Genomic DNA, 18,737 nt, shown 5'->3' with positions numbered 1-18,737 from the left:
CCAGCCCACTCATTGCTCGTTAGCTGCGGCTACATCGGGTGGTTGTCATTTTTTGTGTCGCTACTGTGACACAGTCTGGCTGCTGCTCACTGTATCTGCTGAGAGCGCACCACCGAAAATACTTCACCTAACAAACTCTTCTGATTACAGTTTGACTTTCTCGCTGTCTCCTTCTCTCCCGCCTGTCTTTAATCAGCATGTAAACAAGCACAAGGTCATTTTCTTTCTTAAACGAAATGGGGGAGATAAGAGGAGCGTGGCGTAGTTAATCCTTTGGACACGCTGATGGAGGAGTTTGTCCTGGTGATGCTCGGGTGGTAATTATGCAAGAATGCATCTCCCCTCTCTCTCTCTCTCTCTCTCTCTCTCTCTCTCTCTCTCTCTCGCGCTCTCTCTCTCGCGCTCTCTGTCAATTCTTTCTCTCTTTCACTCTCTTTTCCTATTCCTTTGTCTTTTTCTCTTTTTCTCTCATTCTCTCTCTTTCTCTGTCTATCTCACTGCACCTCTCTTCATCTCTCCGTCTGTCTGTCTGTCTGTCTGTCTGTCTGTCTGTCTGTCTGTCTGTCTGTCTGTCTTTCTCATGGTGACTCATCAGTTCATCGCTTTCCTCTTTTGCTCTTTCTTCCTTGTTCCCTAGCTCTATCTATCTTTCAACTCCGTCTCTGTCCCCTCCCAAATATGTCAGACGTCCAATTACATATTTTTCACAAGTCCTTAGAGGCGCACGCAACCTCTGTGTGTGAGTGTGTGTGTGTGAGTGTGTGAGTGTGTGTGTGCATGTGTGTGTGTGTGTGTGTGTGTCAGTCTGTATGGAAATCTTTTTAAAATCAGCACAAAGTTTACACTAGTCCAGGTGATTAACTCAATTCTTTCTGGAGCTGCCAGGGTGATTTGCTGAACTCAGCAGCCGCATGTTGTCTTCGGCCCCGGTTTTGTCTTTGAACAAATACGTGCAGATTGCCCGGATGTCTTCCATGATTGCCAGAATGAGTTGTGAATTGCAATTAAGGGCTACTGGTGAACTTGCTTGACAGGGAGGAGGGGAGAGAGAAAGACAGGAAAGGGGAACGGGAAAGAAAAATAAGAAAAAGAAATCCCCATGCAGCTGTCTCAGTGGAATGTTTTTTGTACTTTTGTATTGTTACTACCAACTTGTAGGGTGCCACCTGTTTCTATTGAGATATCACATTGTCTGAAACTAGATGAGGCTCCCTTTGAATATTATACAACTTTGAAGGTAGATTTATGCCTTGATCTTCTCAAATTGATCTTCTCAGATTTGAATGGGACGGAAAGTTAATTAGCCAAATCCACAGCCTGTTTTGAGGATTGAGAGGAAAAGATCCAGCCTACTCTTTGGTTTGTTATTTGTATTTCTACCCGATTGTTATTGCCAGACAGCCTGATCTGGGTCCAACGGAAAGTTCGATTTTTAATTGGTTTAGGAAATGTCACATTCCAGCGTGCAGCCTAACTAAGAGACAGCAGCAATCCAACGCGAGTAAAAGAGTAAAAGCATCATTCTTGGAGGTATGACAGCACACAGGCCTCATTTCCATCCTTCTCCGCTATTTCTCAGCTTGCTCCTCTTCCCCAGTGAAGCAGCAATGTTAACAATGCTGTCCCCACATTTACCAGTTCTGCCTCATTACAGCTAAAGAAGTGGATAAATTAGCACAGGAGAGCATGCATGGCGGAGTTTGACTCCACCTGTCAGCTGTGGAAAGATAGTGAATGTGTCAACGTGGAGGAAAGGTGTGAAGGAACAAGTCAGCGTACACAATTTCAACACCTATTTCAACAAAACCCATCCAGGGAGGATGGCGCGAATCTTTTCAATATTTTTTATTGCAGGCCATCACAAAGGATTTCTCATTTTGTCAATTACTCTATGAATCTTTTTAAAGTCTTCCGTCATCTTGGTTTTAATTCTTGTTATTGTAGTTATACTTTTAAACATTTAGCTGTTGCTTTTAGGGATATTGTTTGAGCATATTAAAAATATGTCACGTATGGGGAGTGTGTAAAGTAACAGCCTTTAATTATATAGTTATATACTAACTCGCAATATTTGCTTATTTCCAGAAGTCTTCCTTCCTAAAATCAACCCTATACAGACCACTGATGAAGGGAAGCATGAAACAATACTTTGGTTTTGGGGGTGTGATGAGAGACTGTGTTGCACTGAGAGTTGTTTGGTAAAACATCCAGCGTTGCTCATCAAGTATTTGTTTTTTACCGGAGCTTTTTTGGCAACCATGACCACCAGATTTCACTGTCTGACAAATCAGAGTGATTTAAAGGAACAAGAGCGTAATTGTCTCCTTTTAATCCATATGGAATGATACACAGACACGTAGCTACACTGCTTCCACTGCAAGTTGATTGAATGCACTTTTATAAATGATGGATTTCAATTTGAAGGAAACGTTACGAACAGCTTCCATCTTTCAATAAATTGAGGAGCTGGGATTTCCCCTTGAACAACCACAAGCTTGTTATACTGTATTGCAGTCTATGTTCAATTTCAAGAGGACAAATGGACCTGGTTGTTCCCTTCTTCTGAACACCCCAACTCTCCTGCCCTGCAGCAGCCTTTAAAAAGCACCATCTCTCCTGCTCTTTTTTTCCGGTGCCCCTGGCCGACCATCTTTATGGGCTGGTTAAGGGCTCTCTCGCTATCAACTATGTTTTCGCCCTGTCCACATTGACCAGTAAAAAAAGCCAGGCGCTCCACGAGGTCCATCCGCCTGCCTGCCAGGATTAACATGTCCCGCTCTCCAAGGTTGAAAATCCCATCAGATGGAACAAAATTCATTTTTGCACAATATTCAGGGCCACCAGCCGCATAATAGGAGACAATGCCGAGTGCATCCCTCGATTGTGATTCCATTCACTCCTTAATCGGCAGGATGGCCGTGCACCGTGCAGCAGCGTAGTAAATGCTTTCATCCCAAGGGGATTAGAAAAACAATGGCCCTTTTTAATTTCTTCTCTAAAGCGGGCAGCAGAAAGAAAATGATATAGACATAATTGATGATGAGGAGAGCAGCGGGAGCCTTAACGGAGGTCTCACGTCCATTGCCCAGGCCTTTTTTTTTTTTTGCTTCATAATGGCAACTGCTCAGGGGCACTGGAGGCTGACAAAACTGGCACGGAGGACAAATTGATCGGCAACCGAACACAATTTGTCCCTTAAAAGAATGGGTAAAGGCCCTGTGTGGCCTGAGTAATTAGTTTAAACTGCAGCATGTCCAGGAGTGGACCCGCTGGAGAAGGGCTCAGTGTGTCCTCTTAAGACACCCTGACGCCTAACACACACAGCTCTCACCTGGAAAACTTCCCACAAAGTCCATACTACTGAATCAATCATTTAAGCTATTTATTGTGATATAGGTTAACAAAAGAGAGGGGTTAGGCATGTGTCATAAAAGTGTGAGTGCTTTTCAGTGAAAACAATTCTGCTTTTATGACGACTAAAATGAAGCAATACACTTGGAGAACAATTACACAAGTTATACTTTGGTTTGGATTGATACTCACTGCCTATCGATGGCATGTGTGATTTTAGGGGAGGAAAAATAGGAAAAATGCTGGTTGTTTCTTCTCAGCATGCACAGACAGAGGCATGTGACAGGTCTATGGTGGCCATATGTGGCGCGATGCAGGGAGAGTGTGAAGAACATGGATGCATTGGGCCATGTCAGTGTGCTTAGTGACACATAATACCGGTATTGCAAAAAAAAATCCCCTGACCCATTTTCGTGTGACACACTGGAGTCAATTTTCTACACTTTTCATGCACTGAAGAAGACGAAGAAGGAAAAGAAAAAAATGTGCGAAAAAAAAAAAAAAACCAAACGTTTTGCTACTCAATTTGGTGGAAGCTGATATCTTCAAGCTTTCAAATATGAAGTGAAACACTTAGATAGGCTTAAGTAGGAGTTGGTAACTTTTTTTCTCTCTACTATCTTCTCTATTGCGCCTGGCTGCTTCGTCATCAATACATGGGTCAGGTGCGGCTGGTACACTCACTCAGAAACCAAAGAATGTCTCTTCACAGAATGCTCTCCGTAAATGACACGTATGAGGTTGGGGTGCCAGCTGAAACTCAGCACAGTCCACAGAGAATGTGTGGAAAAGAAGAGGGTGGGGGTGATGAAAGTGGCAAGAAGATGATTAGGCAAGAGACGCTATTGGGGGTGGGGATGAAGAGAGCGCCTTTAAATGAGAGACAAAGAGAAGCTGGATCTTTTATCCAAGAACATTTTAATTGGCTTTTGGGCTTCAGTAGCAGCCAATTAGCATGCTTGTTACATGCGAATACCATTGAGCTGATTGGCCTGAGAGGAGAAAGTGGTGTGGCCCTGTAAGGAAAAGGCAGAATTCATTTGTGGCTCCAATGGCGGCTCGTTGGGAGGCTACTTGGCACACAGTTGTAAAAAAAAAAAACTAAAAACATTTTGGTACTTGAACAGAAACAGCAGTTTTTGTTGCCAGGTAATGTTGCAAAAATGAAAGTACTGTGACTTACATAGAGTTTTATCGATTTTAACTTACCTGAATCTACACAAATTGTATTGATGCGGAAAGGAAATGTTCGTGCCTTGTTCACAAACTATTCTTTGGCACAAGTTAATGTGTGTGCACCCTAAGGATGAATCATATCGTGGAGAAATCATTCACAGGCATGACCTAACCTGTTCCCATGCAGTGACATGCTGCCCTACATCAGGGGATATGCTGAATGTGCACGTAAACACAACAGCACTAGCTCACCAAGGGCAAGAGGCTGAATCTCTGATTACATTTACTGTACAAACTATAGCAGCAGGATTGGGAGCGCGGGATATCAAGAGCTCATTATGCTCTTTACATGCTATTAATCAAACAATGCAAACACCGCTCGCCTCAGCCACAGCACACGGAGCCAGATCCACTACAGTACGAGACTGAGCAAAATAAAGGAATGTGAGTTCGAGAAAAATGTAAGATTCACAGCCAATCTGGAGATGATGTAAGAGTTGTGGCTCCCTGCTGAGACCACACACGCAGATATATCTGCCTCCTCTCTGTCACACTGTTAAGCCTTTAGTCTCCTGCGTTGGTAAAACGCACACACTGTGCTATGATATGAGAATATCAAGAAAAAGTGACATTTGTAACAATGAAAGTACAACATGAAGGACGGAGCAGAACGACAGCATTTGGATTAAAATACTTATAAAGCATGTACACAGTAAATGTGGTAAATTTGACAGTAAATTTGGTCCCAGTCTAAATAGAGTTAATAAGTCAGACTATGTTATAATAGTGACTCTGCAAAAATTACTCTCCCGTTTTTCTGTGTACATGTTCCTTCGATTGTTACGATCTGGGCTCAGTTACACAATCTCTACTAAGTGAACTTTTTTTTTTTTTTAAGCAAGAATTTGTTCCTTAAAATCTTTGCCCCAAACTTTTTAAGGCATTAGAAGTGATGCCTACAAGTTTTTTAGTCTGTATTCATGTACTATTAGCGGATTATAATTAGTATATTTATGCAGGTAGACACACAAAAAGAGAAGGTAATTGGTGATTCACAGCAGTTTGTATTCCTTACACATTTCACAGTGTTATGTTTTATCAAAAGACATGTGGTGTTCACATCCTCCGCTTCACCTGTCTACACACTCCAACCCCTTAGGCCAAAAGGGCAGGCCTTTATTATATGCAGCTTATATTCCTCCTTTATGAATGATACCAAAGACATTATCATAGCGCTTTAACTTGTCTCTGGGTTTCAGCAACCTAAACTTCAGCTTTCCCCATCATCTTGATTTTTCCGTCAGCATGTAGAATAATGTACCTTTGTAAAATAGTGGATCAAAGGTTTGCGTGAAATACAGCATTCTCTGTGCTGCTTTGTCGAAAAGTCTATTGACATAATGTCGAAGTGAGGAAGCCATACAATAATTTCATGCTGGATAAACATGATTAAACTGTACTGTTCCAGCTCTGAGCGATCAACGCTTCAATTTGGATTTGACCCCGTGTGACATACATGGAGCTGCTTTTGCAAATGTGATTTACCTGCGTCGAATAATCTTTTTTGGCAGCGTTCCATTAATAATATATTACTATTTTGTATTTTTTGTTTCAGCTATCATCTTGTGAGAGAAAGACTTGACACAATCCGACTGCACGATCATCTCTGCACACTGTTTGGAGTATCTCTTGAAAGGGCAGCATTATACCACGAAGCATCAAGCCATAACGATGACAATGAGGCTCGTCCAGAAGTGTCACATCTCTCTGTCTTTGTCTGTCCCTGTTTCCCTCCAGTTCTTCTGGTGTTCTCTCCATCTATTCTTCCATCTCCTCCCCCCACCACCTCACACACACACACACGCAGAAAGAAGGCACATCTTCATTAGCCCTCTGTATGCAGGCGGCGCTCAGTCCGAGATTGCAGGACTGACCCCTCGGTGTGAGATGTACTGGGGAAATGTTTACCCAAACCCCACAGACATGCCATTAACCTCTTTATAGATAGAATACAAACAGGAATCTCCCTCCTTATTGAGGGCAATAAAGACAGGAACACCTATCCAGGACCATCATGACAATCATCTCATTATGAAGCTGTGGGAGGCCGTAACGAGCCAGGGATCCCGATCACCCAGGGACTCTTTCTCTGCAGCGTACCTGTGTGCATAACATTGAGTGAAGTACCTATGAAATGAAGTGAAGTGAAAACAGCTGATTAACCCAACAGTGAGGAATAGTATAAAGTCCTTCAACTGCCTCTGGACCCGAAACCAATCCCTTTACCGACTTTCTTCCTCTCCTACTTCCTGTCCCTTCCCTCTTGTCTTCTTCTGTCTCTCTGTACCTTCCTCCCCAGGGATTCAGATGGATATCCCGAGGCTCTGATTAAAAGCCCCGACCTGGGATGGTGTTTTTGTTCATGGGGAAAAGAAGTGTGTGTGTGTGCGTGTGCCTGTGTGTGTGTGTCTGTCTGTGTGCCTGTGTGTGGGGGCTGGGCACCATGGAGCACTTTTACGTTCTTAGGGACCCGCGGGCGTAATTCAATCACACCTCGATAATTCCCCTGATGTGAGAGTTGAATCCCCTTCACACACATCAAGTACAGATACACACCACGAGCTCATGCTGATCCCAGATTGAGGGTCTCCTCCTGGGTGAGCTTAAGAGCCCACTACTGGGTAGGCTTTACCTGTGTTGTTTGAAGAGGCCATTATTTTAATTGAAAAAGTTACCCGCCCGCCGAAGGCAACCGATAGAAAACAGGAAAAATATTTTTTTTTGAAAACGGGAGAGAATTAAAACCAAAAAAAAAAAAAACGCCAGATGGTGATATACATGGTAAAAATGATTGTTTATACTTACTGTTTGATTATATGTGATAATGAGAGTGGGATTCCTCAAGGCAATTAGTGTCTGCGGCAGCCATATTGTGAGAGGACAGGGGAAGGACGGCACAGGCTGTTATGAAGGAGCGCTTATCAAATATCTCCGCTGGGGTGATTAGTGTAATAAGACACTGCAAGGTGAGATAGGCCACTCACACTCTTTTAGTATGTCCGTGTGTGTGCGTGTGTGTGTGTGGAGGTGAGTGAGCAAGAAAGACTGGTTCTGATAGCGAGCAAGAAAAAGAGGCTGAGAAAGTAGGAGGGACTCTTTCCATCTGTTTCCATATCCGTGTGCGTGTGGCTGAATGTGTGTGTTAATGTATACCGTGTCCTCATGTGCCTTGGCGTGTGCACGTTTGTGTGTGCTAGTGTGATATAATCCCTATGTTAATAGAGGATCCCATGCCAGGCTGGCTGCCCCAGGGGCTTTAGCCTATGACAGAGGGCAGATCGGGGGCACTTACCCCTGGCAGAGTCTTCTGTTCATGGAGGGCGCTCTGGGCCTTCAGTGCTGACTCTCTGGCACAGTATGTTAGAAAGGCACATCCTAGAGTATCAGGGAGACAGGAGAGAGATGGATTTAATCTACAACGAACCACCATTTATGACAAAAAAAGAAGAACATGGTTAAAGTGACAGAGACCATATTGTATTGTTTAAAGAAAGACTGTGTGGTATGTTGTGTTTTGTTGGATGCTAAGTAAGGGCTTTATAGTAGACCACAGCACCTGATACCCACAACAGCATTTTGATGATTTAGGGATTTCAGCATTCAGCACCGTTCAAATACAATGTCTAAAACGTAAAAATGCTGATTGTGAAACCTAAGAGCACAAGAAATATAAGAGATTAATACAAAAAAAAAAGAAATGTAAGCTTCATCCAGCCTCTTTATGTTACCCCGTTTGGACTACAGAATGTATTTTTAAACACAGAACTTGATTTTCATTGGCTCTACCATTTTTGTATCTACCACGTAAAGCACGAAAGCCAGTGAAACGTCTCTCTATTGGCATTTGTTCAGAGATTTGGCATCCTTACAGTCGACTTCCAAAAACCACATCGTAACCTTCCAAACGGACGCAGAGATTTGTGATTTGTCAAGTAATTCCAATCCACGCAAGCCATACTATAAGACCGTACAAGCTATTTCCAAAAACATATATTAGATTCAAATGGAATTCATATACTGCGCTGACAATTGGAATGTGGCTCTCTGAAGTTAATAGCTTTATAGCCTCAGAGAAAATAACACGCTGGTTGAGAAATACAATTACAATAAGATACACATTTCTTTTTAAAATATGACAACCTCTTAAGATTATATTTACTGAATTGTGTATGCATATATACACTGTTTATGACAAGAACATGTTTGCTGTATTGTTTTTATTTGCGTTGTTGTTTTTCCATTTAGTTTAATAGAATCAAACGGACCAAGCAAAAGTAAAAAGAAAAATGTTCAACATGCAGGTGTAAAAACCGGCGTGTTCCCGTAGGTTTAGTTTGAATCAGGAGTGACGATGCTTCGTCGCCCCTATTGTTTTCATTTCAGGGCAAAAAAATGAGCGATTTCTGAGTTATTGAACTGGCCACAGGAGGAGAAAACTGCGAAATAATTAAAATCCTCTGGTGATACGCTAAAACTGTACCCCCCCACACATCTCTGGAGACTTTCCTTTAAGTTTGGAAATTCAAGAAAACAGAATGAATATGCATCAATAAATAATTCCTTTACAAAAATGTGACAGCTTTCATTAAAGGGTGAGTGGTTGCTCTGTTATGCTCTTGGCAGAACTGACAGTGGGTGACCCCGTTCAGAAGAGGTTTTGCACTGTGCAGCATAATTTCCCATTACTGCATGTCACACCTGCTGCCAAGGATTCCCATGGGAGAAACGAGACAAACGCACACACACACACACACACTCAGACATACTGATGATACCCTGCATGCAGCACATAGCACCCATCGGCCCCGAAACCCAGAAACACACTCTGGCTCCTGGCCAAGAGAGCTCCCTTTCACAACAACCTTCACCCACCTCCACAACTACGCGGTTACTCAAGAGGAAAAATCACCTAAACGACACTGATGAAACAGCATGCCACACAACAAAGCAGAAAAGTTTGGGAGCCTGGGGAAACACTCTTCATCCTTTGTGACATTACAAAACTGTGGGACATGAGCCGAGGCCTCCTTGGGGGGGGGGGGCACGTCTTAGCAAAAGCTTATGGGAATTGTAGGCTGTGGCTGACACTCCTCTTCCAGTGCCCTAACCTTTCTGGTGTTTTTCACTGGTTCACTGAACTACAGTCCATAAACTAAGCTCAAAGAGGTTGTTTTTTTTTAAAGTTTAAAAGAAATACGTTGGTAAGATTCCATCACATGATATACTGAATGACGTTAAAATGTCCCGATCAGAACTCTGGCAAACAAAGTTGAGCATTGAAGTTTTATTTGATCATTTTCTTTTCAGGAAAGTATTTTTGATCCAGTAAAACTGTTGTTGTATATCTTAAATGCATGCATCAAAAATGCAAACTAATACTACTCCCAAAAAAAAACCCGTTGGTCCTTTTGAAACAGAACTTGAAAGCATAACTTGTACTCCATACTACATTGTTTGTAATGGAGTACTTTTATAGTGTGGTGCTTGATTAAATGATGTAAAGACTTGACATCTGAAAACTGGACCCCTGTTGAGTTTTTCCAGGAGCATGCTTAAAGCAAGTTAAACTGCATCTGAAACAAGTGAAGCGATCGCTCCCCACTTAATTACAGAAAAATAGCGCGTGATACTATTGGTTCGAATGATTTGTTAAACTGGATATTTTGTGCAGCGCCTTTTATTATCCAGTCCTGCTGCATGACTGCCTCTGCTTCCTCTGGGTGCTGGAAAAGTGCCGGGGCTTTAGGAAAGCTTCGTATCCAGCAGCGCTGGCTCAGGGGACATCCTAAACCCAAAGGACTCTGCGACTGAGAAAGCCAGTTGTGGAACAGATGAGCATTCAGCTTGGAGAGCATGAGGAGAGACACAATGATACAGTTTGAGGAGAGGCAACAAGGACGTAGCAGCTGGTAGCAGGTTCGGGCTGTCAGCTTAAAATGTAAAAATGACTAATTGGCATGGGATTACTTTCATACTTTTATCCCACATTGTTGTCCTCTTGGTAGTATGTGCACTCATACAAATTGAGCTTTCCAAAACATACCACTTTTAGTGTGCAGTGGTAATGCAGCAGAAAGTGCACACTGATTTAAACTGTCTCCACAATGATATCACAAAACACAAACAAAGCAGAAATTGTGTTCACTGGGATGTATTACATAACTTTAGGAACTGACACAAGTCTTTTAAGCCTTGTAAGTATTTAGCAGTAATGTAAAGTGAAGATTATGTGAAGAAAAAAGTTGCTTTTTAAATTAAAGATTGAAATGAAATCGTCGACCAAAGACTAGAGAAAAGTCGTGGGCATTAAATGGGAAGAAGAAAAGTGGGAGAACGTGTCTCTGATGGAGGCAACAGGACTGGTGGCTTCCTGTGATGAGCAGGTTAAGTGGGGTGAAAATAATACTTTGGTAATCAAAGACAATTTACCACACTATAATTTCAGTGAAGGGCAAAAGTTCAACACATTATATTGAAGGCAAATGAAAAAGTAAAGCCTGTAAACTAGTTCAAAGAGAAAGCAGGAAATGTATTTGCGTTTGCGAGACACGTTTCGTGTAATTACTTAAAGAACCCCCTCCCCTCGTAACGCTTCTTCTAAAAGTTTGTTTTAAAATGGAAATTAGTGTGTGCTCACAATTGCATGCATCCAGGCATTAAGAGTAAATTGTGCTTTTTTTAAGGCATCAGGTAGCTGTAATTGAAATACCTCCAGAACAAATTTGTATAAAATTTCAATTCATTAGCGGTGAATTCATGAATCATGAGCAATTTGCTCTTCTCCAGTCTCCTCACACGTGTCTGATCCAAGAATGTTCATTAAAGTGGGAAAATAATGCAAATTAATTTCCAAAGAAGATACAGGCGCAAAAGGAATTATGTAAAACAACTGGATGCTGTTGCATGTGACAGCCTGACCCTCTCATGGGTACTGAGACAAATACGATGTGAGGAATCATCAACCGCTTCATGTTTCTGTGTTAACCACACTATTACCTGCCAAGCATCTTTCAGTCGATCTACATTCGGAGCGGTTAGCTGTCTGCTTCACACACAGCCCTCTTTCTAATGATCAAAGGGGTCATCTGTAGACTTGCGCTACACCTGTCACTCAACTTACGCAAACTGTCAATCACTGTCCGACGCTTCCTCGACAACGCTCATGCTGTAGATAAAACCCAATACAGGCACGGATCTGCAACCCCTCGTGGCCGTTACTTAAAGTCTCCAAACTATTTCTTTTTCAAGCAACAGGGTTGAATTTCACGGCGTACCGCAAAACTGTCTACGAATTGAAAAGACACGTTAAAGAATTTGTTGTTCCATTCTATGTCTCATTTGCAATTAGATATTAGTGCCCTACTGAGGCTTTTATGTCAATTTGGCAGGCTATTTATAGCCAATTACACTGCATGGACCTACCGAGGAGAGGAGAATGGATGAGGATATTTAACATCTCTTTGTATCTCTTCCTCCTGGCTGTGTGGTGCAGCCCAGAGTCCCTGCTCTCAGCATCAGAGACGGATTGATAGATAACGCTACTCAAGCAAAAGATTTGCCCCCCACCAACATTCAGCATGTCTGAACAATGCATGCGTTCTGGCACTGACACTAAGTATTATGATAATGTAGTGCTCAGCGAAATGATGGATGTTAAACAGCACGACCTGGCTGCACAACACACTGACGAGCGCCCGTGCGCGCCAATAGTGTCAAGTCATCCCACATGCTGCATAACGCTCCCTGCCGACGCACAAACTATCGAATCGACATTAAAAACGAGAGTGTCTGACAACCACGGAAAGGATATAGTCATCCGTTAAAAGAAACAAACGCAGAAGAAGAAGAAGAAGAAGAAGAAGAAGAAGAAGAAGAAGAAGAAGAAGAAAAAAACGCCTTCTGAGTAGACATCCGCACACAGCAACACTAATCCACTGAAGTGGACAGGAAAATATTAAATACAAAATTCCCCAGATATTCAGATGAATCCCTGGAGAACCCCTAAATGCCCAAAGTAAGAATTCACAAAGCACAAAACATCTGTTCAAAGTGATGCAGTACATTCCACATGAATTAGTCATGATTAAACATGACATATTTTGATCTGCCCTTAAATCCATAATTATGGTGCAATTCTTTGTCACAGGACTCAGGCTGTGAAAAAAGGTAGTGCTGCAAATCATCCATTAGGCACGGTTTACTAACTGATGCCAACAGCCATATACATCATCTATCCGAAACAAATCAAATCTCTCTCAACCACAAACTAAGCTCAAAGAGGGATTTTAAAATCGCAGTCGGGCTAAATTCATGGCACTGCACTCCATATTTATGAACTTTATGTTTTTAGGGATTGTGGCGCCAAGCTGATTATATTCTATTAACTCTGCTGGGAAAAATGTTTGTGGTACTATTTATGATAAAAATGTGGATTGAATGTGTGACAATGTTACAAGTTTGGGAGCCTCCCAGGACTTTGACATCATAGCTTGCCAATATCCATTGGCATATTCTGCCTTTTTTGAGAACAACCCCACGTTTGAAACCACTTTCTAACTGGCGGTCTATCTTGATGATAGTTACACAGCTTGTGTAACATTTGTCAATGTATTCATCCAGGCAGTACAACATCAGGCTCAAAAGAGACAATCCATGGACTGTTGTGAAGTTGTGAAGATGTTTGTACATTGCTAGTGGGCGGCAGACAGTTCAATTCAATTCAATTCAATTAAGTTTCTTTTATATAGCCCAAAATCACAAATACAAAATTTACCTCGGAGGGCACAGTGAGATTATTGTAACGCAAACATCTATCTATATCGTCCGTGACATCATGAAGTGGACCCAGAGAGGTTAAATGGTCATGGCCCATGATGAATTGAAAAAATGAAACCTTTTGGATTAGAGCATAATGTCTTCAACTGTAAAACTGGATGATTAGATGTCGGTGTGTTTTTCACAAATTGGTGTTTTGAACAAACACAGTGTTTCACTGTATTGATGTGATGGACCAAGACGCTGCAAATGATTTTCCTCTTTATAGATTGTCTTTAGAATCTGCAATTACTATTTTTTATTTGGCCCTTGGCCCAAGCAAAACCTAACTAAACACATCATATTATCACCCTTTTAAGTTGATTTACCAAATATATTGAAAAACAGTTGTTTGTGTACAGATCTAATCAATGTAAGTCCAATATTCGCTCCCTTTAGCATTGTTTTTAGTCCGGTGTATCTGCTAAGGCAAATGTATGGATGCTCTAATTTCCAGCATCTGCACTAATTGGGACGTGGACTTCGTCTCAATGATGTCGTGCATTGGTTTGTGAGCTGCTGTTTTGAAGCCTTGAGTTTGGCGTTTTGACCAGAAGCGACACAAGAAGGTGGAGTAAAGTGCAATTAAACTCTGAACAACACATTTTTAGACAACCAAACATGTTACAGTTAACTTTCACGAACTGAAAAGACAATGTGAAAGGTTAGATTCATGCTGTATTGAAGAAGACTTAAAACTGGTGATTGAGATCATACACTTATGTTTACTGAGATAATTAGTCAAGTTAGAAGAGGCGTCATTTCCTCATAGATTTCCGTACAATCTGACTTCCTTTTGCAACTAGAGGAGCCACCCCCTGCTGGCCATTTGAAAGAATGCACCTTTCAGGTAGGTTCACTTTTCAAAGCTCACGCTTTCCACCCGGTCACTAGCTTTGTCTATAAATCACCTGCTCTGTATAACAAAAACAACTCATTCTAACAGACACACAATGAGTCTTATTTTCAGGTGATTATACACGAAAGTAAACTTTTTTATACAATATTCCACATGGCCGCTAAAGTCCCCTAAATGCTTCACACCTATAAATATAAAACTTAAAACAAATAAAAAAATGTATTCCAATTGATTTCTGCATGCTAAATGAGGAGGACAATGTTAAACAGACACCGTTTTCTAATTTATTCATAACACTATTCATAATGTTTTTTATTATCATTCAAATTTAATGAAGTGGACTTGTGTATGATTTTGGTAGTTTTATATACCTTTTCTTCTTAAATAATTACATTTTACGTTGATGAAGTCTGCGGACAATAGCCAGTAAGTGGGCTTTGAGATGGGATTGCTTGTCAAATTAATCACATTAATTAGTGTTAATAAAAAAAGTTAAGAGTCGAGGAGACTTCTGTGCTGACCTTGGTGTGTTGTTTACAATATAATTCAGTTTGAAGAAACCCAAGTACTTTTACAGTTAAGTAATAAATTTACCTTCAATTACCCTGCAAAAGCTTTTCTCGGTTTCAGAATGGGCATTCGTTCATTCAGTGTTTTAAACCGCTGTCCTTGAGTGACACAGCACATGATACACATACTTCTGTTTTGTTCACGATACTAATCCCATTTTCTTACTCCAGTTCTCTTCTTGCTTCAGTCTACAGGTATCAAACATCGACGCGTGAGGCATGAACATGGTTTAGGTAAGTGGCCAATAAGAAAAACTCATCCATATAATGCATTGGTGAAATCTTATTAAAAGTGCACGCTTGTGCTCCCAAAGTGACTTTGAATGTCATGCTAGATGAAGTGGGCATTATGCATACATCAGAGTGGCCTTGGCGGGGGATGATTTGAACGGGCATACAGTCTGGCTTTGGAACAGGATTATCCGCCCGGAGGCAACCATCCTCCGGAGTGTTGACATTCAGGGATGGCTGAGGACAGGCGTAAACAACACGGACGTCAGAAATATTGTTTTAATCGATCACCGGGCTCCAAAGAGCAACAACGGAAAGTGGAGGTTGAGCACCGTGGACTTGTGGCCGGGGGACAGGTGGCGCATGGAGACCTTCAGGGCTGCACAAAGCAACGATGAGCACACACTCATTTCTCCCAAAGTTCACTTGTACTGATCAATAACATCATGAACTGCAGTGACTGACTAACATATCATACATAATGTGCCTGCCTTGTGAGGACATTATTTTTTACTGAGCGTGAACTGATCGTGATTTAAAGTCCACGTGTGTGTGTGTGTGTGTGTGTGTGTGTGTGTGTGTGTGTGTGTGTGTGTGTGTGTGTGTGTGTGTGAGTGATTTGAAATTGTATCTAAAATGCACAACATAATTAACAACTATCTACAAAAACTATAAATTACAACAAGCAGTACCAGTGTCATACTAACCCTGCACTTTAGCTGATGATGACTTGGGTCGTTCGGGAAGTGTGACCTTATTTTGTATTTCCATTCCAATAAAAAAAAATGTTTAAAACATTCAAAAGCCTAAAAAGTCTGAAATTATAAAAAATAATAGTGATAGTGATAATACTCACTAGTATTCTTACTTTTGAATGGTTATTTGATTCCCCTTAACCACGATAGAATAAGAATAAACATCTTAGAAAAGCTAGTGCAATTGAAGGCTTGTAATAATAATAATAAAAAAGATAAACATCTGAATGCAAAACGGAATGAAGCTACTTCCTTTCAAAATGTGGTTTGTGTTATATACGTTTCTACATTATATGTAAAAAAAAGAAATAATAAAAAAACACACATAGAAGTGCATACAGCAATAAGTTCGGACTTTGAATTCAGGAACTGTATTTTATGTGTGACTACACCCACCCCCACCCAAACTGCTCTCTGGTATTTCACCGTTATAACTATCATTATAATTGATCGATCCTTGACTAATTACTAAGTGAATACTGATCCCGCTCGTGTTGGACAATGAGGGGGGGGACAACGGGGGGTGAGAACGGAACAAGAGAGAAGACGACGCACGCTGGATCCCAGCCTCTACTATTATCCCGCTTTGTACTTCCTGACTGCAACCCGCCCACGCAGCGGTATTACAACACAGCTGCCGTGTAAATACTATTTCCCACAGATAATGACGTCCAAAAAGTAGGCGACATATTAGCAGGCTAAAAGGTCAAAGCAGCACGCCAGAAGCACGTTAATTACGGATGCTGATTGCCTGATAATGATTTGCACTTTCCGCTCTCCTGAAAGCATTTATTTATCTCCGACAATGTGCTGCAAATGGATCTGTGGTGTGGAAAAGAACGGATTTCATGTTGTCTTTTAGAGTTGTGTCGATATTTCTGTAGAAATAACACAGCATCCAGCGCTTGCCTGTCCCGCCCCCTTAAACTGGGATGCTCCAGCACACGAGAGTCAATGTAAACACACAAAGGCGTTTTCAGCTGTAGTATTCACGTGGATTGTCTGGACGCTGGAACAATTAACCCTCCACTCTCAATTCACGTCCACGTGTTCTCCTCTCACGCCTTAGATTCACGAGTGTAAGTGTTAGCGTGTGTGTGTGTGTGTGTGTGTGTGTGTGTGTGTGTGTGTGTGTGTGTGTGTGTGTGTGTGTGTGTGTGTGTGTGTGTGTGTGTGTGTGAAGGCTCTACGGGACTCCCACTCCGTCCCAAACATCTGCAAATTAACACACTTTTCATGCTCTCTGCCCCACAACTGAATTGGGACGCTCTTTGATTTCTCTCGCTCTCTCTCTCTATCTCAATCTCTCTCTCTCTCTCCCTCCCTCGCTCTCTTTCACGCTCTCTCTCTCTCTCTCTCTCTCTCTGTCTCTTTTCTCCTGATGTTTGAAGGAACACAAAAGTAAAGATGCCGAAATAACCAACCTTTATGCATTCCCGTGAATCTGTCTTTCAGTACAGTGAGTTCGTATATCTTTCCGAATTCCTCAAACAGGGGTTTCAGGTCTTTTTCCTCCAGGTTTCTGGGAATCTGCCCGATGAAAAGCTTGATGGCGTCGTGGTCCTTCATTGGAATGGTGTTCTGGCCGATAGTAAGCCCGTTCATCCTGCCGGCGCTGTTCGTGGTGCTGAATCCATTCTCTTGCAGCAATCCGTTTGCAGTGACTGTAGCCATCTTTCCTCAATGGGCCGGCGAGCTGCGCTCTCTCTCTCTCTCTCTCTCTCTCTCTCTCTCTCTCTCTCTCTCTCTCTCTCTCTCTCTCTCTCTCTCTCTCTCTCTCTCTCTCTGTAGTCAACTGCACACTCCCCCCTCCCGTTATATCGTCTCCCGACTCCACCGCTTTTCCCTCCCTACTCACTCTACTTCCTTTACGCCCCCCTTGTTTGGAATCAGTCGTATTTATTTTTTCTTATGCTTTATGTGTTTTCATATTTAAAGCCCCCCCCCCACCCCCCTCTTCTAACTGTGACGTCAACTCGTACTCTTATGAACCGACCACGCCCACCACATATTTTGCATAATGAGCGCGGGCCAGACCAATGGGAGAGCAGGAGGACTGAGATTCCACAGGGTAGAATATGAATGCAAACATTTATTTAGAGTGGAAAGCTTGGAACATCAAAACAGGGCAAATGGCAGATTCATGCTTTCCTGGAAAAAGTCTTCTTTATGGCTGTTGATGTATATCTTAAATACATTTTCGACGACTGACGGCACCAAAGAGCCCCGTCGTCGTAACACTTCTGGTCAGGCAAACCCAGGTGTGCTGCTAAATAATTGCATTCATCTGGCATGCTGGGCCTAAAAAGTCCCTGTCAGATGTTTAAGAAGAAAACCGCAGGGATGTAGGTCCGGAGGACTATTCATGAAAGACACTGCTGTGAAGCCTTGTAGAAATGTTCTCTACAGCTGTGGTTCTCAATCCTGGACCTCGGGAGCCAGGGGCCTGCTGCGTTTCATTCTAACCATCTAATAGGGACGGCAGGTGAATGCGATTAACTACCTGGGACGACTGAGAACCACTTCTAGTACTGTGGTCTACTGGTCTCATATTATTTTTAATATATCTATTTTTTATAGAAGTCAAGGGACATTTTAGGCATAAATACTACAATTCCAAATATCACATGCTTTAATCTATAAACTGGGTTTAAAACACATATATTCTTGTTGAGAATATTAGAATTTCCCAGTAAGTATTTGATGACAAAACTCCAAAAGGTTCAAAATGAAAGAACGATTCAGACAGTTGTTACCATTCTGTCACCAACTAATGGCATAATATCTATGCATCGTGTTATGATCTTCCCTTGTGTTTTAGAGTATGTTTTTCTCCAACATATCAGTGGGAAGTTTGTTAGCTCACTGGTCATTTTTAGAGCATATTTATCATTTGTTTCAACCCTCAGCTTCTTAAAATGT

The 18,737-nt window shown here is 41.8% G+C and overlaps 1 protein-coding gene across 9 annotated transcripts in view; it reads right to left on the bottom strand.

The window, feature by feature from the left end:
• Positions 1–17,634, bottom strand: part of celf6 (CUGBP Elav-like family member 6) — a 133,210-nt gene extending 115,576 nt beyond the window's left edge. For all 9 annotated transcript variants that reach the window (XR_011080146.1, XM_068603869.1, XM_068604125.1 and 6 more), the window contains exons 1-2: positions 17,240–17,634; positions 7,880–7,962 (exon numbers count right to left, since the gene is read on the bottom strand). Coding sequence is in view for 8 of the 9 variants with exons in the window: in XM_068603869.1 (XP_068459970.1) it covers positions 7,880–7,962; positions 17,240–17,489 (333 nt within the window). In the remaining variant the exon portion in view is untranslated. The remainder of the gene's footprint in view (positions 1–7,879; positions 7,963–17,239) is intronic.
• Between the last annotated feature and the right edge of the window lie 1,103 nt (positions 17,635–18,737).

Source organism: Clinocottus analis, unplaced genomic scaffold (genome assembly GCF_023055335.1).
Source record: "Clinocottus analis isolate CAN_PGR_092001 unplaced genomic scaffold, fCliAna1.0.p SCAF_1, whole genome shotgun sequence".
In the NCBI taxonomy this organism is placed as follows: Eukaryota; Metazoa; Chordata; class Actinopteri; order Perciformes; family Cottidae; genus Clinocottus; species Clinocottus analis.
Note: the sequence above shows the minus strand (reverse complement) of the source record. Positions and strands in the feature narration are given on the sequence as shown.